Raw genomic sequence first — 23975 nt, 5'->3', positions numbered from 1 at the left:
CTCTAGAGGAGATCTGCATGGAGGAATGGGAAAAAATACCAGCAACAGTGTGTGAAAACCTTGTGAAGACTTACAGAAAACAGCACAATGAATAAGAATTGAAGTCAGCACCACTCCACCTGTATGTTGCGAGCTTGCTCCTTTTCTTGATGATGGCCACAGGTGACAAACCGCTCAGCAGACTATCCAGTGCCCATGTCTGCCAGTAAGATGTGTGACCACAGTCTTGTAGAAGAAAAATGACACGGCACCCAGGACACTTCTTGCAAACACTTGCTGCTTTATTGCTTTGAGCAGGGTATACACGAGGATGCACTAAACCAACAGCTTAAAGAAAACTTTTGACCTCTGTCATTGCCAATAAAGGGTATATAACAAAGAATTGAGATGAACTTTTGTTATTGACCAAATACTTATTTTCCACCATAATTTGCAAATAAATTATTTAAAAATAAGACAATGTGATTTTATGGATTTTTTTTTCTCAATATGTCTCATAGTGGATGTATGATGAAAATTACAGGCCTCTCTCATCTTTTTAAAGGGGTATTCCAGGATTTTTTATTTTTTTTATTTGACTATGCTACAGGGGCTGTAAAGTTAGTGTAGTTCATAGTATATTGTCTGTACCTGTGTGTGACGGTTTTCTCACAATTCTTCTGTGATTTTCATTCCAATATTTATTTTTGTGTTTTACAATCTTTTTATTGGGTTTTTCAAAACATAAATATAACAGACAATATTTATTTTTAACAGCATACAAAATGACTCAGATTTTTCCCAGGTTGCAATGCGGCCGAGACCTGACTCACTAGTCAGCTGATGTCAGGGAGTCTGTCTGCTTCAATGGGTGGAGCGATCGCTTGGTGGCAGAGAGCTCAATCTGCAACTAATGCAACAGCTGTAGGCACCCTGATTGAAAACCACAGGTCTTTTGAATGGATGCATCCCATTTATGTTTCAATGGGTGGGGTGGCTGATGTGTGGGAGGGAAGAAACTGGAATTGTGGGATTTGTAGGCACAAAAAGAAAAGTCAAACAGGAAATACAATTCACAAAAAGCTAGCCACAGTGTTATGGTAATCTCATGACATAGCCATTTAGCCCCAAGAAAAGCGCAGATCCTTCCTAAGCATGTCCATTACTGTCTGCCAGGTACGTACTAAAATCACCTTATGGTGGATAACCCCTTTAAGAGGGAGAACTTGCACAATTGGTGGCTGACTAAATACTCCCCCCCCCCCCACTGTATTCTTTATCCAAGTAATACTAGTGGGCTGCTCACGATAAATTGGTCCCTTCTATTAGTGGATACAGAGAGGTTCTACACACTTAGCGGGGTTGTTTGTCATTCCAACCTGGTACAGCGGAGGGTAGAAATGGGCAATGGGTTCCCACATATTAATCAGGGAACCACATGAACAGCTCAATACCAAGTATAAAAAGTACTGCAGACAAAACGGGACAGCACTTATCTACAGCAACTGGATCAATTCTTACACTGGGTTTATATCAGCACACAGATTGCACAATCAGATGAAATAGGATGGTGTCAAATCTAATCAAAACGGATGCAAAAAGTAAAATCAATGACTATAAAAATCGTTAGGAAACCATTCCAAAGTTACAGTGCATATTTGAACAAAAAACGGATGAAATTGGTCAATACAATATTATTCATATGAAAACTGGATATGACTTTAATAGATTTTGAATCATAAAAAGGTGGTCATTCACGATTGGATTAATGGATACAACTAGAAATACGATTGTAGGCGATTTTCAGGTAGCAGTCAGATGTGAAGCTAGCCTTACAACTTCTGATCTGCCCTGGAAAACACGGCTAAAATCTGATTGGCTGCCTTGAGCATGGACTGCTCCACCTCTGCGGTACTGAAGGGCACTCTGGATACGCTGAGCCCCATAGAGGGGGAGTGAAGCGCCTCGTTACCGGGTGCAGGTTCCCTTCTCTTTTGGGATCCAGTTGTCGGAAATACCTCTTTATTAAAGGGGTCTTCAGAGTTGAGAAACATTGCCCCTGTTAAATGTTTTCTCAATCGAGGAAAACCCCTTAGAAGTCTATTCATGTACAGAGGCATTTGACGATGTGTTAGACGACCCCAACTGCCGGACAGGTCACGTGTTACACATGTCCACTACCGGGGATTCCCTCTCAGCTCAGTATACAGCCCTGAGAAGCCGTGCATAGACATTCTGTACTGTACGGCATGAAGTATGGTGTCAGCAGAGCCGCCTGTCACCCCCACCTCTCATACACAGTGCTGCGGGTCCGGTGCTCCGGGATGGTGCAGATATACCAAGCCGTCAGCACTGCCGTGCTCTCAAGTCACTTTTATCGCAAGCTCAGGTTTCCGCCCGGTACTGGGTGACTGGTGCACACTTCCGGCCGGATCTGGCGAGGACGTACAGTTGGGTGCGTAGCGTTTTGTTTAGTTCCGCCGCATGACTGGAGTGTGCCATAGATATAGCGTGGGGTCAGTGGTCGCACATCACACTGTATATAAGAGCTCTGCAGTGTACGGACTCACGTGACCTGTCACAGGGCTCTACGGGGGAGTACTAGGAGGAGTGATCCTATATACAGCTAGGAGCCTATACTTGTGTGTGTGATCCTATATACAGCTAGGAGCCTATACTTGTGTGTGATCCTATATACAGCTAGGAGCCTATACTTGTGTGTGTGTGATCCTATATACAGCTAGGAGCCTATACTTGTGTGTGTGATCCTATATACAGCTAGGAGCCTATACTTGTGTGTGTGATCCTATATACAGCTAGGAGCCTATACTTGTGTGTGTGATCCTATATACAGCTAGGAGCCTATACTTGTGTGTGTGTGATCCTATATACAGCTAGGAGCCTATACTTGTGTGTGTGATCCTATATACAGCTAGGAGCCTATACTTGTGTGTGATCCTATATATAGCTAGGAGCCTATACTTGTGTGTGTGTGATCCTATATACAGCTAGGAGCCTATACTTGTGTGTGTGATCCTATATACAGCTAGGAGCCTATACTTGTGTGTGATCCTATATACAGCTAGGAGCCTATACTTGTGTGTGTGATCCTATATACAGCTAGGAGCCTATACTTGTGTGTGTGATCCTATATACAGCTAGGAGCCTATACTTGTGTGTGATCCTATATATAGCTAGGAGCCTATACTTGTGTGTGTGTGTGATCCTATATACAGCTAGGAGCCTATACTTGTGTGTGTGTGTGATCCTATATACAGCTAGGAGCCTATACTTGTGTGTGTGATCCTATATACAGCTAGGAGCCTATACTTGTGTGTGTGTGTGATCCTATATACAGCTAGGAGCCTATACTTGTGTGTGTGTGATCCTATATACAGCTAGGAGCCTATACTTGTGTGTGTGTGTGATCCTATATACAGCTAGGAGCCTATACTTGTGTGTGTGTGATCCTATATACAGCTAGGAGCCTATACTTGTGTGTGTGTGATCCTATATACAGCTAGGAGCCTATACTTGTGTGTGTGATCCTATATACAGCTAGGAGCCTATACTTGTGTGTGTGTGATCCTATATACAGCTAGGAGCCTATACTTGTGTGTGATCCTATATACAGCTAGGAGCCTATACTTGTGTGTTTGATCCTATATACAGCTAGGAGCCTATACTTGTGTGTGTGATCCTATATACAGCTAGGAGCCTATACTTGTGTGTGATCCTATATACAGCTAGGAGCCTATACTTGTGTGTGTGATCCTATGTACAACTAGGAGCCTATACTTGTGTGTGTGATCCTATATACAGCTAGGAGCCTATACTTGTATGTGTGTGATCATATATACAGCTAGGAGCCTATACTTGTGTGTGTGATCCTATATACAGGTAGGAGCCTATACTTTTGTGTGTGATCCTATATACAGCTAGGAGCCTATACTTGTGTGTGTGTGATCCTATATACAGCTAGGAGCCTATACTTGTGTGTGTGATCCTATATACAGCTAGGAGCCTATACTTGTGTGTGTGATCCTATATACAGCTAGGAGCCTATACTTGTGTGTGTGATCCTATATACAGCTAGGAGCCTATACTTGTGTGTGTGTGTGATCCTATATACAGCTAGGAGCCTATACTTGTGTGTGTGATCCTATATACAGCTAGGAGCCTATACTTGTGTGTGATCCTATATATAGCTAGGAGCCTATACTTGTGTGTGTGTGATCCTATATACAGCTAGGAGCCTATACTTGTGTGTGTGATCCTATATACAGCTAGGAGCCTATACTTGTGTGTGATCCTATATACAGCTAGGAGCCTATACTTGTGTGTGTGATCCTATATACAGCTAGGAGCCTATACTTGTGTGTGTGATCCTATATACAGCTAGGAGCCTATACTTGTGTGTGATCCTATATATAGCTAGGAGCCTATACTTGTGTGTGTGTGTGATCCTATATACAGCTAGGAGCCTATACTTGTGTGTGTGTGTGATCCTATATACAGCTAGGAGCCTATACTTGTGTGTGTGATCCTATATACAGCTAGGAGCCTATACTTGTGTGTGTGTGTGATCCTATATACAGCTAGGAGCCTATACTTGTGTGTGTGTGATCCTATATACAGCTAGGAGCCTATACTTGTGTGTGTGTGTGATCCTATATACAGCTAGGAGCCTATACTTGTGTGTGTGTGATCCTATATACAGCTAGGAGCCTATACTTGTGTGTGTGTGATCCTATATACAGCTAGGAGCCTATACTTGTGTGTGTGATCCTATATACAGCTAGGAGCCTATACTTGTGTGTGTGTGATCCTATATACAGCTAGGAGCCTATACTTGTGTGTGATCCTATATACAGCTAGGAGCCTATACTTGTGTGTTTGATCCTATATACAGCTAGGAGCCTATACTTGTGTGTGTGATCCTATATACAGCTAGGAGCCTATACTTGTGTGTGATCCTATATACAGCTAGGAGCCTATACTTGTGTGTGTGATCCTATGTACAACTAGGAGCCTATACTTGTGTGTGTGATCCTATATACAGCTAGGAGCCTATACTTGTATGTGTGTGATCATATATACAGCTAGGAGCCTATACTTGTGTGTGTGATCCTATATACAGGTAGGAGCCTATACTTTTGTGTGTGATCCTATATACAGCTAGGAGCCTATACTTGTGTGTGTGTGATCCTATATACAGCTAGGAGCCTATACTTGTGTGTGTGTGATCCTATATACAGCTAGGAGCCTATACTTGTGTGTGTGATCCTATATACAGCTAGGAGCCTATGCTTGTGTGTGTGTGATCCTATATACAGCTAGGAGCCTATACTTGTGTGTGTGATCCTATATACAGCTAGGAGCCTATACTTGTGTGTGTGATCCTATATACAGCTAGGAGCCTATGCTTGTGTGTGTGATCCTATATACAGCTAGGAGCCTATGCTTGTGTGTGTGATCCTATATACAGCTAGGAGCCTATGCTTGTGTGTGTGATCCTATATACAGCTAGGAGCCTATACTTGTATGTGTGTGATCCTATATACAGCTCGGAGCCTATACATGTATGTGTGTGATCATATATACAGCTAGGAGCCTATACTTGTGTGTGTGATCCTATATACAGCTAGGAGCCTATACTTGTGCGTGTGATCCTATATACAGCTAGGAGCCTATACTTGTATGTGTGATCCTATATACAGCTAGAAGCCTATACTTGTGTGTATGATCCTATATACAGCTAGGAGCCTATACTTGTGTGTGTGATCCTATATACAGCTAGGAGCCTATACTTGTGTGTGATCCTATATACAGCTAGAAGCCTATACTTGTGTGTATGATCCTATATACAGCTAGGAGCCTATACTTGTGTGTGTGATCCTATATACAGCTAGGAGCCTATACTTGTGTGTGTGACCCTATATACAGCTAGGAGCCTATACTTGTGTGTGTGACCCTATATACAGCTAGGAGCCTATACTTGTGTGTGTGACCCTATATACAGCTAGGAGCCTATACTTGTGTGTGTTATCCTATATACAGCTAGGAGCCTATACTTGTATGTGTGTGATCCTATATACAGCTAGGAGCCTATACTTGTATGTGTGATCCTATATACAGCTAGGAGCCTATACTTGTGTGTGATCCTATATACAGCTAGGAGCCTATACTTGTGTGTGATCCTATATACAGCTAGAAGCCTATACTTGTGTGTGTGATCCTATATACAGCTAGGAGCCTATACTTGTGTGTATGATCCTATATACAGCTAGGAGCCTATACTTGTATGTGTGTGATGCTATATACAGCTAGGAGCCTATACATGTGTGTATGATCCTATATACAGCTAGGAGCCTATACTTGTGTGTGTGATCCTATATACAGATAGGAGCCTATACTTGTGTGTGATCCTATATACAGCTAGGAGCCTATATTTGTGTGTGATCCTATATACAGCTAGGAGCCTATACTTGTGTGTGATCCTATATACAGCTAGGAGCCTATACTTGTGTGTGATTCTATATAAAGCTAGGAGCCTATATTTGTGTGTGATCCTATATACAGCTAGGAGCCTATACTTGTGTGTGATTCTATATAAAGCTAGGAGCCTATATTTGTGTGTGATCCTATATACAGCTAGGAGCCTATACTTTTGTGTGTGTGTGATCCTATATACAGCTAGGAGCCTATACTTGTGTGTGTGATCCTATATACAGCTAGGAGCCTATACTTGTGTGTGTGATCCTATATACAGCTAGGAGCCTATACTTGTGTGTGTGTGTGTGTGTGTGATCCTATATACAGCTAGGAGCCTATACTTGTGTGTGATCCTATATACAGCTAGGAGCCTATACTTGTGTGTGATTCTATATAAAGCTAGGAGCCTATATTTGTGTGTGATCCTATATACAGCTAGGAGCCTATACTTGTGTGTGATTCTATATAAAGCTAGGAGCCTATATTTGTGTGTGATCCTATATACAGCTAGGAGCCTATACTTTTGTGTGTGTGTGATCCTATATACAGCTAGGAGCCTATACTTGTGTGTGTGATCCTATATACAGCTAGGAGCCTATACTTGTGTGTGTGATCCTATATACAGCTAGGAGCCTATACTTGTGTGTATGATCCTATATACAGCTAGGAGCCTATACTTGTGTGTGTGTGTGATCCTATATACAGCTAGGAGCCTATACTTGTGTGTGTGTGTGTGTGTGTGTGATCCTATATACAGCTAGGAGCCTATAATTGTGTGTGTGTGTGTGTGATCCTATATACAGCTAGGAGCCTATACTTTTGTGTGTGTGTGATCCTATATACAGCTAGGAGCCTATACTTGTGTGTGTGATCCTATATACAGCTAGGAGCCTATACTTGTGTGTGATCCTATATACAGCTAGAAGCCTATACTTGTGTGTATGATCCTATATACAGCTAGGAGCCTATACTTGTGTGTGTGATCCTATATACAGCTAGGAGCCTATACTTGTGTGTGTGACCCTATATACAGCTAGGAGCCTATACTTGTGTGTGTGACCCTATATACAGCTAGGAGCCTATACTTGTGTGTGTGACCCTATATACAGCTAGGAGCCTATACTTGTGTGTGTTATCCTATATACAGCTAGGAGCCTATACTTGTATGTGTGTGATCCTATATACAGCTAGGAGCCTATACTTGTATGTGTGATCCTATATACAGCTAGGAGCCTATACTTGTGTGTGATCCTATATACAGCTAGGAGCCTATACTTGTGTGTGATCCTATATACAGCTAGAAGCCTATACTTGTGTGTGTGATCCTATATACAGCTAGGAGCCTATACTTGTGTGTATGATCCTATATACAGCTAGGAGCCTATACTTGTATGTGTGTGATGCTATATACAGCTAGGAGCCTATACATGTGTGTATGATCCTATATACAGCTAGGAGCCTATACTTGTGTGTGTGATCCTATATACAGATAGGAGCCTATACTTGTGTGTGATCCTATATACAGCTAGGAGCCTATATTTGTGTGTGATCCTATATACAGCTAGGAGCCTATACTTGTGTGTGTGTGTGTGTGTGTGTGTGATCCTATATACAGCTAGGAGCCTATACTTGTGTGTGATCCTATATACAGCTAGGAGCCTATACTTGTGTGTGATTCTATATAAAGCTAGGAGCCTATATTTGTGTGTGATCCTATATACAGCTAGGAGCCTATACTTGTGTGTGATTCTATATAAAGCTAGGAGCCTATATTTGTGTGTGATCCTATATACAGCTAGGAGCCTATACTTTTGTGTGTGTGTGATCCTATATACAGCTAGGAGCCTATACTTGTGTGTGTGATCCTATATACAGCTAGGAGCCTATACTTGTGTGTGTGATCCTATATACAGCTAGGAGCCTATACTTGTGTGTGTGTGTGTGTGTGTGTGTGTGTGATCCTATATACAGCTAGGAGCCTATACTTGTGTGTGATCCTATATACAGCTAGGAGCCTATACTTGTGTGTGATTCTATATAAAGCTAGGAGCCTATATTTGTGTGTGATCCTATATACAGCTAGGAGCCTATACTTGTGTGTGATTCTATATAAAGCTAGGAGCCTATATTTGTGTGTGATCCTATATACAGCTAGGAGCCTATACTTTTGTGTGTGTGTGATCCTATATACAGCTAGGAGCCTATACTTGTGTGTGTGATCCTATATACAGCTAGGAGCCTATACTTGTGTGTGTGATCCTATATACAGCTAGGAGCCTATACTTGTGTGTATGATCCTATATACAGCTAGGAGCCTATACTTGTGTGTGTGTGTGATCCTATATACAGCTAGGAGCCTATACTTGTGTGTGTGTGTGTGTGTGTGTGATCCTATATACAGCTAGGAGCCTATAATTGTGTGTGTGTGTGTGATCCTATATACAGCTAGGAGCCTATACTTTTGTGTGTGTGTGATCCTATATACAGCTAGGAGCCTATACTTGTGTGTGTGATCCTATATACAGCTAGGAGCCTATACTTGTGTGTGTGATCCTATGTACAGCTAGGAGCCTATACTTGTGTGTGTGATCCTATATACAGCTAGGAGCCTATACTTGTGTGTGAGATCCTATATACAGCTAGGAGCCTATACTTGTGTGTGAGTTCCTATATACAGCTAGTAGCCTATACTTGTGTGTGTGATCCTATATACAGCTAGGAGCCTATACTTGTATGTGTGATCCTATATACAGCTAGTAGCCTATACTTGTGTGTGTGATCCTATACTTGTATGTGTGTGATCCTATATACAGCTAGAAGCCTATACTTGTATGTGTGTGATCCTATATACAGCAAGTAACCTGTACTCATACGTGTGATTCTATATACACAGTGGTGTAACATGATTATGCTTGCTACATTTTATGGGCCCTTTCAACTCTTTTGCTCGGGTTCAACTGTGGTGTACTACCTGTTGATGTACCGTTCATGACACCAGGGTAGTGTTAACCACCACACTCCAAGGATTAGACAGTTCTCTCTCGCTGGGGACAATAATGACCACAGATGCAGGTTTACAGAAAATTCTCTTTTACTGAGGCAGGAATGTTGATAAAATCCTTTACAGTACAGATCAGAGCAGGGAAGTGCAGAGTAACCCTGTGGAGCCTGTTGCCTTGTGGGACTTAGCTTCTTTTGCTTGACTTTATTATGGTTGCTGCAGACTTTATACCTTAGCTTTAGACTTGTGACAACACACGCTCATGTTAGACTAACAGATGAAAATCCCCCAGAGCTTCTAGCTTATCACCAGACTTGGGACTGTACCTGTGTGATGGGGTTCTTGGAAATAGTGTGGCTGTAGATTTTAGACTTCTCCTCAGACTATCACAGACTTCTCGCAGTTTCGCTCCACACTCTCTTAATCCCCATACACTACATAAGGATTAGCTCCGGGAAGGATACCGTTTACTTTTATTCCATATGGCGGCTGGAGCATCGCTGTGCTCACCTAGGTCACTCCCATCTCTCCTGTTTAGCCACCTGACCGAGATGCCTGATCCGCCCCTCAGCAGTGATGTAAAGCTATGGCAGATGCAAGATCTTGCATATGCGACGTAACATTGTAGTCTTGGCAGGACTGTCATATTACTCAATTGGCCATGCCTCCATGTCTCTGCTGGGGTTAGGATCATGCATGTTGGCCAGGTGGGGCTACAATAGGGAGGGAAGATGTCATGGTAAGCACATTGTTGCTCCAGCTTCTAAAATAATTCCCTAGTGCACCAAGGACCCTAATTAGCATATTGAATGAAAGATTTTCTACACAGCATCTACATAAGGAAGATGTTGCAGTACAAGCCCCATATAGTGGTGACAAATGGAACATATGGGCAAAGGTGGTGTCAGTTTCCCTTTAAAAGGGTACTTACCATAAAATAATGTGTGCCAACATGTTATATATGGTAAAATCTTTCCTTATCATGCCCAGCAGATGTTCCTGCTGCAGGAATGGTGTAAGTAGTCCCCTGGCCAGTATCCATCCTCTACTAGTCCTGTTTGCTTAGGCTGTAATCACGCCCCTCAGTGTGCTTGACAGCCTGAACACGGCCCACACCATCGCTCAGCTCTGTCTGCTTAGGAGGCAGTGCAATGACACGCTTTCCCACTGGGTGCCTTATTATAACCCGAGCAGTCAGGACTAGAAGAGGATAACCCCCACCCAGGGGACTACTTATGAGCCATTGGGGTACACCTTTGAAATTTCATATCTTTACCATTGCAAAAGTCTCCCGGACATGGTAAGGAAGAAGATTTTACCATATATAAAGTGTTATACTGTATATGGTCATCTATGGTATCTGATAACAGGATCCCCTTAAAAGGATATTCTGGCTTTAGACATTTGATCCCCTACCCAAAGGGACCCCCACGATCTCGCTGCAGCACCCACATTATGTGCGGAGCTGCATCTCCGGAAGTTTCTGGGACTGGAGACGTGACAATGCCATCCCCCCTCGTGACGTCACGCCCCCTCCCTTCATGTCTATGGGAGGGGGTGTAACGGTGGGCCCCCTGAGATCAGACATCTTATCCCCTATTCTTTGGATAGGGGATAAAATGTCTAAAGCCAGAATACCCCTTGAATATAGTGGGATGCTGTGAATATAAACAATTGTTTTGCATAGTTTCTGCTCCATTTACCATGTAGGAAAAAGGGCGTGAGTCCTAAGAGGAATCCAGCAAACACATTTTCCTTGCTGAATTTCTTAGTATGGACAAGTCCTTTAAATGTAAATCCTCTATGTCAGGCCCAAGGCCTGATTATTAAAATCCTATATGTGTATTATAATTATAACTGTGATTTATTATCCAAGCCATGGGTGAGGGGTCATTCAGACGGTGTATCCTTTGTTTTTTGTGTATTGCATTTTATTGGGGGTCTGGCTGCTTGGTATCTCCTTTGAAGTCATGCACCCTTACCATCATATAATCAAACAGATAAGGGGTCAGGAAGAGAGATGCCCCACCTGATGGGATCAGAGGGGAGGGGGGGGAATGGAGTTTCCCTCCAAAGAAGCAGAGATAATATTTAAACAATGCTAGACTCAGTTTTGTTCAAGGCTGTGCCACAAGCTGACAAGACCATCCTAATAACGGCGCTCACATGGACTGCTATATCATCATGCTGTAAGAACTTCATCTTTTGTTTTCTGAACTTGCCTTGCCAAAATCTTTCATATTTTTGTAACTGTATGTGATTTGTTTATTTTTATGCATAGCACTGTGATACCTTTTATCAGATTAAATGTTAAATTAATCAGCTCTGGTCTTTGATCTCTCTAATATATGAGCTCACCTTTCTGAAGGCAGCTCTGGTGTAAACACGTTTATCTAAGGGTTAATTTGGTGACTTGCTGGGACTAGTAGTGGATACCCAGAGGTCTGGTGGCCTTAACCCTTGCACCATCACACTCTCTCTAATGTCTTGGCTGGACCGATAGGGTGTGATCGTGACAACTGGTGGCAGCGTCGGGATATATTTAGAGATTTTTAGTGCTTGCTGGATTTTACCTGTAAGGAAATCTTAGCACTAAAAAGAAATTGCATACATCTTCTTGTGTGTAAATTCCAAAGACAGAGCTCAGTGCTGGTTTAAAAGACATACAAAAAGAGTGCAAGACAGTTCTGTCCTCCCCATCTCCTGTTTTACCTCCTCTGTCTCATCTCGGAAATATGGAGGCATATCGCAAGCAGTCCAAGCCTGCACTGGAGCTAATTTGCCAAGAAAAGGACATCCCTACTGCAGGAAAGAACAAGGAACAACTTATTGCTGATCTTGTGGAGTATGATGCCCGTGCAGAAGAGCTGAGTGACATGAGGCAAAGTCCTAAAGCTGGAACTGCCATCCAAGGACTGATATCTCCTGGGGAATATAACATCACTCCCCATCAGGACAGTACTCAACATGAGGCTTTGGACTCTTATATGCGGACTGCCTTACAACACCTTGGGAATGTGGATGCCAATATGAAACTCCAACTGCTTCTCCAGTACCAAATTGCAGAGAAAGAGGCACGGGCTGCAGAGAGAGAGGCACAGATAAGAGCCGCAGAGAGAGAGGCCCAGGCACAAGCCGCAGAAAGAGAGGCCCAGCGAAGGCATGAACTGGAGGTTCTGAGGCTGAGAGGGGATGCTTCATCCGCACGGAGTGATGTGCAGGATCAAGGAGACCACAAACCCCGCTTGGAACATTTCCCCATATTGGAGAAAGATGGTGATCTGGATGTGTTCCTGAGGGGATTTGAAAAGGTTTGCCGGCAGTTCCATCTACCTAAGGAATAGTGGGGACGATATCTAACCCCACGGCTGCTAGGGAAAGCTCTGGATGTGTTTGCTTCGCTTCCCTCTGAGAGTGACCAGGAATATGAGGCAATAAAATCTGCCCTGCTCAAAAGTTTTAATCTGACTCCAGAGACTTAACGGAAAAAGTTTCGGACTTTGCAACAAAGTGCCACAGAAAGCTGCACTCCACATGCAGGTCAGCTAAGGACTGCATTCAGGCAATGGACTCGGGGCCTACAAGTCACTACCTTTGAGGCCCTGGAGGACTTGATGGTCCTGGATCAGTTTCTCCAAACAGAGCTTTGAAGCCAGAGAGTGGATTTTGGACCGCAAGCCCAAGACAGCCATGGAAGCAGCAGAACTAGGAGATGACTGACAACAACCGGGCGCCAGCAGCAAAGCGTGGATCTGCACAAGCTGGAGCAAGTATCTGGAGGGGAGCCACACACCCACAGAGCACCACCAGGTCAGCCGGGAAATTCTTGCCATCATTCCCAAAAGCAACAGGAGCCACATTGGGTCAGGGGGACACCCGCCGATGTTACAGATGCAACAATATTGGGCACCTGAGTGCCACTTGCCCCAACAAATAGAATTCTCCCCCAGTAGCTGGAGGACACACAGCCGTTCTTCTGGTGTCCAGAGCGGTGGAGAAAAGAGCGGATAACCTGCAGGGTGTAACTGTGGGTTACTGGGGGACAGTGGGTCTGTGAGATTCTGGAGCCTCCTTTACCTTGGTGCGGCCTGAAGTGGTGGATACAGAGGACATCATCCCTGGAAGAACCATGGCTTTAAAAGGAATTGGAGGTGTGCGGCCTGCTGTGCCCATGGCTCGTGTGTACCTGGATTGGGGTACAGGCAAAGGTTTGCGGGAGGTGGGGGTCTCTGAGGACATCCCTGTTAATGTTCTGCTGGGGAATGATTTGGGTCGGATGCTCTGTCATTATGCTCCAGAGGACACTACCTGCACACCGGAAGGGCTAGGAGGGAGCCCTGTTCATTCTGAGGTACTGTGCGAGACTTTGGGAGACACTGCGAAATGTGGTAACTGGGAGGGAGTGCAGGGGATTGATAATTGTGTACCTGTGACTGAACCAGTAATGTTTTCCAAAAGTGGAATGGGGTGTATTGTAAAATGTGGTGACAATGCATTGCCGATGCCAAAACCTAGTGGAGATGGGCTAGGGGGAGGGGTTGGTGTGCCCCTGGTGACATGTAAGGATGAGGGACCAGCAGTGAGGGAGCCTAAGGAGGAGGAGGGAAGGAGTGATAGCCCTGTGTATGATGCCTGTATTGTTATGTCTGGAACTGAGGAGGAGGAAGGTAAACCCTAGGGAAGCATACCAATGGTGGCAGTGGTAACGCGTCAGCAGCATGCCAGGGCTGCAGCTTTAACAGGAATGGAGGATGGTGATGCAAGGGGCAAGCTGTGTGACTTGCAAGCCCCAGCAGAGGAAGGTGGAGATGCTAGTTCACCTGGGGGAAATGTGCTCCCTGATACCACAAGATGGGGGAGGGAAATGAGCATTTCCGGGAAGCTCTGCACAGTGACCCTTCCCTTGAAGGGCTGAGACAACGTGCTGAGCATACAGATGTTGACACAGATGGGCATCGGGTATATTGGGAAAATTATATCTTGTACTGGGAGTCCCTTTCCAAAGGCATGCTAGGGGCCCAGGAGGGAGAAAGGCCGTTAGTGGTGCCTAGGCAGTACAGGAAAGAGCTGCTGGGGTTGGCCCATGAGACCCCCCTGGCAGGACATTTGAGAGTGGCCTTTGTCATAGAGAAGGAATGTCTAGCTGTGGTCTACCTGTATGGCAAGGATTTTACTGTCATAACTGATCACAACCCTCTACATTGGTTGGACAGAGTATCCGGTAACAATGGCACCTTGAAACCAATGCTAAAAACATTTGTAGAATCGGAGGGCAGAGACTGGGAAAAGTATTTACCCCATCTGTTATTTGCTTACAGGGAGGTACCCCAAGAGCCTACAGGTTTCTCACCCTTATATATATATTTAGCAATGATAACGCAACAATTGCAAAGATCCCATTGTCCTGTTAAATCTATTTCTTCTTTTATCTTCTGAATGGCTCAAAATATTTGGATGAGGCAAACATAGTAAGAAAGAGGGTTGCCCTCACTATAATCCTGTATATTCCCCTTCCTACTTTTTAACACCAGTGTTTTTTTTTTTTCCTGTTTCTACTGTGGATTTTCACAAGAGGAACTGTCTCCTTCCTACTCGTGTTGTGCTGTGGCCTCTGGTCATCCTTCTCCTGGGTATACTCCAGCGCTTCCCTGGGGAAGTAATGGACAGCATCCGGCATTTCACACTGCAATCCTGGTGATAATTCACATACTGGTCTTGCACGGGGGATCCTGGCCTCTTCTTCTCTGTGCACTATAGTGCTAGAGGCACACTTCTGGTTGGTGCTCACATGGGGCTGTGGCCTGATGTCACAACCACGGCCGCCCGAACCATGGCCAGCACGGAGATCGTGGGGGTCCCAGCGGCCAGACCCCCACAATCGGACATCTTATCATCTTATGGGGGGGGGGGGGGGGGCGCGCACAGTGGCACAGTTCATATGGGGGCACAGTGGCACAGTTCATATGGGGGCACAGTGGCACAGTTCATATGGGGGCATAGTGGCACAGTTCATATGGGGGCACAATTCATATGGGGGCATAGTGGCACAGTTCATATGAGGGCACAGTTCATATGGGGGCACAGTGGCACAGTTCATATGGGGTCACAGTGGCACAGTTCATATGGGGGCATAGTGGCACAGTTCATATGGGGGCATAGTGGCACAGTTCAAAGTTAATTAGCGAGCACAGTGACATCATTCGTTAAGGTAGCACAGACCCCTCATTCATTGTTTTAATGGACTGAGAGGTACATGTACATACATCTCTTTTTGCGACAGTTATGACATGATTGTAATGGTTCTACAAAAGGGCATGGCTTACATACTGTACTGTGCAACAAAATCATCTTCCACTTTTCCATATAGTAAAGTAACGATTTATAATTTATGCTATATTTACATCCTGCTTTGCTTTTAATGCAATAGTTTCTGCTTTTTTTTGCTTCGCAGAGTTTATGGTACCGAGGGAAACATGGACAAGATGGAAGGTTACTATGTCTCTGCTATGTTCAGTGGATGTTTTTTGCTGTCCAGTTTGCTGTTTTCTAAAGTGACCCAAGAGCAGCGGGATCCGTATATGGATGAAATCTTCCACATCCCCCAAGCTCAGCAGTATTGTCAAGGACACTTTAATCAGGTAAACAAAATAAATATCTACATGAACTTTCTTTTTCCTGTATTTGTTTCAATCTATGATGTGTTTTTTTTCAGCATCTTTGTTTTCCTTTACCATAAAATTTGGTGCTTAGTTAAAAATGTAAATAATAAACAAAAGCAATTAGCTACAAAATACGCTTTTTGATTGACCCCAAGCCTTGCAGCATTGTGTCCTCTTGTTAAAACAATAAAAAAAAACAAAAAAAAAACATGTAAGTAAAGGGTTATCTGACCTGGAATGTTGTGTCATGTATACCCGTTGGTTCCCTGCAGTCCTGGCCAAATGTAAAAAAAAAAAATAGGTGTTCGGTCAGGCAACCCCTTTCAAATAATAAAGTAGAGGCTCTTGTGTATGCCTTTTGTTTACCTATTTTAGCTGATGGAGTATGCATGGATTGTGTGCCATCTTCATTCCCCACCTTGATTTTTCCACTGATATGGATTTCTAATGCAGCCCACATTTCTCATGATGTCTCTGGCTATGCAAAGACAGGGAATGGAGTCATTGCACTTGCTAAGTAACAACGATCTTTTGTCCCCTAACTTGCATTATAGAGTCTTACATGTGATAATGCATCAGCCTGTCTTCTTTTCTTCCTTTTACTGTAGTCTTCACATTGGTCTGGTCCAATAGAGCTAGTAAAAGCATACAGAGAGATGTGCTGATGATGCCATCCTGTAGTTCACAGGAAGTCAGTTGACCCAGGACAGACCACTTCCTATTACATGTAATTTTCTTGTGTTCTGAGTGCTGGTCACATGACTGAGTTGCAGTAATAAACTGTATGGATGCAGCTTAGCTGGGATGAAAGAGATTACACTGCAGGACTAGTGGTGGTGAGTGTTCAATATATAGGTGGAAAATTGAGTTCTTATCAGAATTACATATATATATATATATATATATATATAGCAGATGACGCAATACCTTTGCGCAGCATTCCGCCGTATATATACAGCGTTAATTAAATATGCACTCCCGCGTCGCTGATCAGGTTAATTAGCTAAAGTCTTTGGTATCCAGCGGGAGACCACTTCCGCCTGACAACCCGGGACCCCATTTGATTAACCCCATCAGTGATAGGGTGTGCATGTGCGGCGGAATCGGCAGGTGCGTGACGGGATTAGGTGTCTGGAGGTCCGGCGGCAATGATGCAGCAGGTGAGTGCTTCCCCCTTACAATTTGCAAAACTGCAACTCCCAGCATGCCCAGACAGGCTCGGCATGCTGGGAGTTGTAGTTTTGCAACATCTGGAGGACCACAGTTTGGAGATCACTGTTTAGTTGTTTCTAAACTTTGGCCATCCATATGTTGGAAAACTACAACTTCCAGCATGTTCAGACAGCCAATGCCTGTCTGGGCATGCTTGGAGTTGTAGTTTTGCAACATCTGGAGAACCACACCTTGGCAACCACTGGCTTTTTTTATTTTTGCTTTTTTTTTGGGTACTTTGCAGTCCGGCCACACAGCGCAGAACCGTCGCTGGTAGCACAGACCTCAAAAAAGAGCCAAAAAAAAACCAGGCACCCACAAAATGTGTTGATCAGTGCATTCTTAACATGGATTACGGTGCAGCCAAACAGCGCAGGACAGTTGCTGGTGGCCCGGACCACATACACTCTCCAAAAAGTGCAAAAACCAAAAAACCTGCACCGCAAAAAGCCTACAGTGAACATAAAAATCACTACACTACACACTGAAATAAAGTGAAAACACTACATTTACACACTTACACCCCCCCCCCATAAAATATAAATACCCCAAAGCCTTTTCTGTGGACGAGGTATACGCCATGTGCTTGCCTCTGACACAGAGACCGCCGTTGAGGGAGAGGAGGAAGACCCCACATTTCTTTCTCCTCCCCCATCATCATCCAGTGAAGATGAGCCCCCCAGAAGGTGTCGCTGCAGGGCAATAACAGTAGAGGTCTTTGTCAATTTGATGGCGGCTCAAACAAACTTTTGCGGCCCAGCACCCCAATGCTTTCTTGTGCACACGGCAGAATTTCCGCTGCAGATATTTCTGCGGCAGAAATACCAATCCTGGAGTCCGCAGTAAGCATAGACATGTCTATTCTTTCTGTGGAGTCCACACAGAAGTGCATTGCCTTCTATGAGACAGCGCACTTCCGAGCGCTTATAGCACCGACATGTTCTGCCAGTGCTCCACTGTCGGTGGAATCCGTGTGGACATTTCACCGTCTGAACAAGCCTCAGCTGCCCTTTTGCAAATCACTAATTCAGGCCTCAAATGCGCATGGCGCTCTCTCACTCCAGAGCCCTGTAATATTTCAAGGCAACAGTTTAGGGCCACATATGGGGTATTTCAGTACTCAGGAGAAATTGTTACAAATTTTGTGGGGGGGCTTTTTTTTATTTTCCTTTTACCACTTCTGAAAAAGAAAAAATTGGGGCTACACCAGCATGTTCGTTTAAAAAAAAATTTTTTACACTAACATGCTGGGTTTTTCCTTAATTTTTTTTTTCACAAAAGGTAAAAGGAGAAAAAGCCCCCCAAAATAAGTAACACAATTTCTCCTGAGTACAGAAATATAGGTTTTGACATAAACGCTAAAAAAACAGACAAAAAAAAAAACATACATGTGACTCCATTTTGGAAACTACACATAACAAGGGGTGCAGTGAGCATTTACACCCCACTGGTGTGTGACAGATTTTTGGAACAGTGGTCCATAAAAATGAAAAATAAAATTTTTCATCTGCACAGCCCACTGTTCCAAAAATATGTCAAATCCTTATTACATCATTACAATCATTGGGATTTTGGAGAGAGAATTTGGCTGGAATCCCATGGTGCCAGAACAGTGGACCCACTGTTCTGGCACCATGGGATTCCAGCCAATATAATTTTTCATTTGCAAAACCCACTTTTCCAAAAATGTTTCAAACCCTTATTACATTCCGTGAGGGGTGTCATTCCCAAAATGGGGTCACGTGTGTGTGGGAGCATCCCCCCCACACACACGTGACTCCATTTTAGGGAATGACACCCCTCACGGAATGTAATAAGGGTTTGAAACATTTTTGGAACAGTGGGTTTTGCAAATGAAAAATTATATTGGCTGCAATCCCATGGTGCCAGAACAGTGGGTGCACTGTTCTGGCACCATGGGATTCCAGCCAAATTCTCTCTCCAAAATCCCAATGATTGTAATGATGTAATAAGGATTTGACACATTTTTGGAACAGTGGGCTGTGCAGATGAAAAATTACATTGGCTGGAATCCAATGGTGCCAGAACAGCCAAATTCTCTCTCCAAAATCCCAATGATTGTAATGATGTAATAAGGATTTGACACATTTTTGGAACAGTGGGCTGTGCAGATGAAAAATTACATTGGCTGGAATCCAATGGTGCCAGAACAGCCAAATTCTCTCTCCAAAATCCCAATGATTGTAATGATGTAATAAGGATTTGACACATTTTTGGAACAGTGGGCTGTGCAGATGAAAAATTACATTGGCTGGAATCCAATGGTGCCAGAACAGCCAAATTCTCTCTCCAAAATCCCAATGATTGTAATGATGTAATAAGGATTTGACACATTTTTGGAACAGTGGGCTGTGCAGATGAAAAATTACATTGGCTGGAATCCAATGGTGCCAGAACAGCCAAATTCTCTCTCCAAAATCCCAATGGCGCTCCTTCTCTTATGCGCTCTGTTGTGCGCCCACAGAGCACTTTACATCTACATATGGGGTATTTCCATATTTCCATAGAAGGAATGGAGTTAAAAATGTTGGGGGGCTTTTTAGATTTTGAGATTTCTCTTCCACTTTGCTGCTATTCCTGTGGAACACCTAAAGGGTTAACAAACTTTCTGAATGTTTTGAATATTTTGAGGGGTACAGTTTCTAAAATAGGGTCATTTATGGGGGATTTCTCATAGAAAGGCCCCTCAAATCTACTTCAAACTTAACTGGCCCCTGAAGAATTAAGTTTTTGAAGTTTTCGAGAAAATTTGGCAAATTGCTGCTAAACTTTGATCCCTCTAATGTCTTCAGAAAGTAACAACATTTCAACTTTATAATGCCAACATAAAGTAGACATATTGTATATGTGAATCAATATATAATTTATTTGGTATGTCTATTTTCCTTACAAGCAGAGAGTTTCAAAGTTAGAAAAATGCAACATTTTCAAAATTTTCATGAAATCTTGGAGTTTTTCACCAAGAAATGAAGTATCGACGAAAATTTAGCACTATATTAAAGAAGACTAAGTCACGAAAAAACTATCTCTGAATCAAATTCATAAGTAAAAGCATCCCAGAGTTATTAAAGGGTACCTTTCATCAAAAAAACTTTTGATATATTATAGATTAATGTATGCAGAATAACTTTCCAATAGCATGTTATAAAAAAATATGCTTCTTTCTATTTAATTTTCCACTTTGAAAAAATGACCACTAGAGGTCTCCCTACCAGTCCTTTTTTTTTTTTTATAGATCTCAGACTCATGTAGGAGTCCTAAATCTCAGACTGCAGCCAGAACACAGACAAACTCACCACTGCTCACTGCCAGGGAGCAGTGCTGAGCTTGTCTGGGTCTCAGCTGCAGTCTGAGATTTAGGACTCCTGCATGAGTCTGAAATCTATAAAAAAAAAAGGACTGGTAGGGAGACCCCTAGTGGTCATTTTTTCAAAGTGGAAAATTAAATAGAAAGAAGCATATTTTTTTTTTTTTATAAAAAAATGGTCCATAAGGTCAAAATGGGCTTGGTCCTTAAGGGGTTAAACAGTCTACTCTAATTTTATTACCTTAAGGGCAAACTATGAAGCACACTCAGGAGTGTCAATGGCATAAACGTACAGAGTCCAAAAGTAACAAGTCCAGAATTACGTATTTTTGGTCACCAGAAACCAGAATTTTTTTTTAGAAAAAGTGATCAAAAATTTCCATCAAAACAAAAATGGTATCTATAAAAACTACAGATTGTGGTGCAAATAATTAGCCCTTATATGGAAAAATTTAAGTTGAAGGGGTCAGAAGAGGTAAAAAAAAAATGTTGTCAAAAAGTTATTTAAAAGTAGTAAAATAAAATGAAATAAAAGAAAAGAAAATTTCATCCCACAAATAATTTTTTTTTGTTTCACCTTAGATTTTGTGGGAAAATGAGTGATTTAAACACAAAGTATAATTGGTCGTGCAAATAACAAGCCCTCATATGGTTCTGAAGGTGGTAAATTAAAAGTGTTATGGCTATTAGAAGGTGAAGAGGAAAAAAGAGAATTGAAAAATGAAAAATCCTGTGTCCTTAAAGGGTACTCCGCCCCTAGATATCTTATCCCCTATCCAAATGATAGGGGATAAGATATCTGATTAAGTGGGTCCTGCCGCTGGGACCCCCCGCGATCTCTGCTGCATCACCCCAGTCATCCGGAGCACAGAGCGAACTTCCCTCCTTGCCGGATGACCAGCGATGCGGCGCCAGAGGCTCGTGACATTACGGCCAAGACCTCACTTGTGACGCCCCTCCCATAGACTTGCATTGAGGAGGCATGGCGTGACATCATGAGGGGGGCCGCAGCCAGCGTTCGAAACGGAGGCCGGGTGCTGCAGGGAGATCGTGGCCTATCCTTTGGCTAGGGGATAAGATGTCTAGGGGCGGAGTACCCCTTTAAGGTGATTTACAACAGAATTCCCATCATATAACATTAATTGGCCTAATAACAGATTTGTAAATGACTTCTATTTAAAAATCTTATCCCTTCCAGTACTTATCAGCTGCTTAATTCTACAGATAACTACAGAGAAATTTGTGAAGTTTTTTCCAGTCTGACCACAGTGCTCTCTGCTGACACCTCTGTCAGGAACTGTCCAGAGCAGGAGAGGTTTTCTATGGGGATTTGCTCCTATACTGGACAATTCCTGACATGGACAGAGGGATCAGCAGAGAGTACTGCTGTCAGACTGGAAAGAACTGCACAATTTTCTCTGTAGTATACAGCAGCTAATAAGTACTGGAAGGCTTAAGATTTTTAAATAGAAGTCATATACAAATCTGTTTAACTTTCTGGCAACAATTGATTTGAAAACATTTGTTTTTCACTTGTTTCCAACAGAGTTCGACTTTTAAGGGGTTAAAAGTTATCTGCCAGATGTATTTGCTGCCAAGAGCTACAGACACCATTGGATAGCTGTTAAGGTAAGAAAGCAAACTGTACCTTTCAGGGATCTGATGGTGGTTGCCAAACATATTTCTCAGCCAAGTGTCAAGGAGAAGTGGCCAAGGTGCTCAAGTGCCACAGTCTGGCATGCCTCCTTGCTCACCTTCTAACACAGCCCCACCTTGATTTGCATACATTACTCTGCATGTCAGTCAAGGAGATCCTGGGAGGTGAGAATGAGCAAGGAGGAGTGGCAGGCTGTGGCACTTGAGCTGCTCTGCCCAGCCTCCTAGCTGAGAAATGAAAATCCAATTTTATATGTTTGGCAACCAACATCAGCTCCAGGAAAGATACAGTTTACTTTTCTTACCTTATAGCTATCCACTGGTGTCTGCAACTTTTGATAGTAAATGTGTAAGTTTCAAAACTGATATTTGCCCATTATTCTGTTTTTGGTTTTGTGCGATTTTAAGAAAATATAAACAAGTTTGGGGCTATCATACTTTCTAGATTTCAGAATTTCACAAGTTTATATGCTATCGTGTACCATTCTGCTAATAATCATCTAGCCTACTTTAGTTCTAAGTTTAAGGGTTCTTATTACATGGACATATAGCAGCCTCATACTAATGCTCTTCATAGTTACATATTTCATAAGGTTGAAAAAAGAATCAGAGTCCATCAAGTTCAACCTATACCCCTAATGAGTCCCTACTGAGTTGAGTTGATCTAGAGGAAGGCAAAAAACCCTTATACTAGAGGTAAAAATTCCTTCCCGGCTCTAATATAGCAGTCGGAATAAATCCCTGAATCAACGTTCTGTCCCTATAAATCTAGTATCCATAACCCATAACCAGTGATGTTATTATTCATATCCATATCCATTATCCACAGTCTCACTGCTCTTACAGTAAAGAACCCCCATCTGTGCTGGTGTAGAAACCTTCTTTCCTCAAGTTGTAGAGGATGCGCCCTTGTTATAGATACAGTCCTGGGTATAAACAGATCATGGGGTAGATCTCTGTGCTGCCCCCTTATATATTTATACATAGTTATTTGGTCTCCCCTAAGCCTTCTTTTTTCTAAACTAAATAACCCTAATTCTGATAATCTTTCTGGGTACTGTAGTCCTCCCATTCCCTGTATTACCTTGGTTGCCCGTCTTTGAACCCTCTCCAGCTCCACTATATATTTCTTGTACACTGGTGCCCAGTACTGTACACAGTATTCTGTGTGGTCTGACTAGTGATTTGTACAGCGGTAGAATTATTTCCTTGTCGTGGGCATCTATGCCCCTATTGATGCACCCCATGATTTTATTTGCCTTGGTAGCAGCTGCCCGACACTGGTCACTACAGCTAAATTTACTCTTAACTAAGACTCCTTTTTCCATCTGTTGGTGAGGAAAAAACAAAGAGGCCGGTGGTGGCGCATAGTGTGATACCGTAAGGATAATTAAAGGGAGTGAAGTGGTGAGGCCTGTGCGACCCCTAGGTAGTGGCTGCTCACCTTGCAGCAAGTAAAAACTTGCGTATCAACCCACATATGGGGTTACAAAGAAGTCGGAACCGCTGCTAAGCCTGAGGTTGCAGGAGAGGTAGGACCGTTTACTTAAAGTAGACCAGTGGTAGTTCAGCAAAAGAAACCTTGAGATAGCGCTACTGGTTCCAAAGGTAAAAGTAACAAACCGTAGCAAGAGATGTAGGTAAT

General features: G+C 43.0%; 2 protein-coding genes across 10 annotated transcripts in view; one reads left to right on the top strand and one right to left on the bottom strand.

Moving 5' to 3' along the window:
- TPRKB (TP53RK binding protein) overlaps positions 1 to 23975 on the bottom strand; it is a 131498-nt gene that overhangs the window by 11540 nt on the left and 95983 nt on the right. The window contains exon 1 of one of the 6 annotated variants that reach the window (XM_056573680.1): positions 2277 to 2408. The exons of 1 other annotated variant lie outside the window; for it this stretch is intronic. The gene's annotated coding sequence lies outside the window, so the exon portion shown is untranslated. Of the gene's footprint in view, positions 1 to 1500; positions 1522 to 1951; positions 2177 to 2267; positions 2409 to 23975 lie in introns of those variants that run through there. 4 more of the 6 variants (XM_056573676.1, XM_056573679.1, XM_056573677.1 and 1 more) reach the window with 4 other exon arrangements.
- ALG10 (ALG10 alpha-1,2-glucosyltransferase) overlaps positions 2289 to 23975 on the top strand; it is a 43083-nt gene continuing 21396 nt past the window's right edge. The window contains exons 1-2 of one of the 4 annotated variants that reach the window (XM_056573674.1): positions 2289 to 2434; positions 15927 to 16113. In XM_056573674.1, the coding sequence (XP_056429649.1) occupies positions 15949 to 16113 (165 nt within the window). In that variant the 5' untranslated portion in view covers positions 2289 to 2434; positions 15927 to 15948. The other 3 variants (XM_056573672.1, XM_056573675.1, XM_056573673.1) reach the window with 3 other exon arrangements.

Source organism: Hyla sarda, chromosome 4, assembly GCF_029499605.1.
Source record: "Hyla sarda isolate aHylSar1 chromosome 4, aHylSar1.hap1, whole genome shotgun sequence".
In the NCBI taxonomy this organism is placed as follows: Eukaryota; Metazoa; Chordata; class Amphibia; order Anura; family Hylidae; genus Hyla; species Hyla sarda.
Note: the sequence above shows the minus strand (reverse complement) of the source record. Positions and strands in the feature narration are given on the sequence as shown.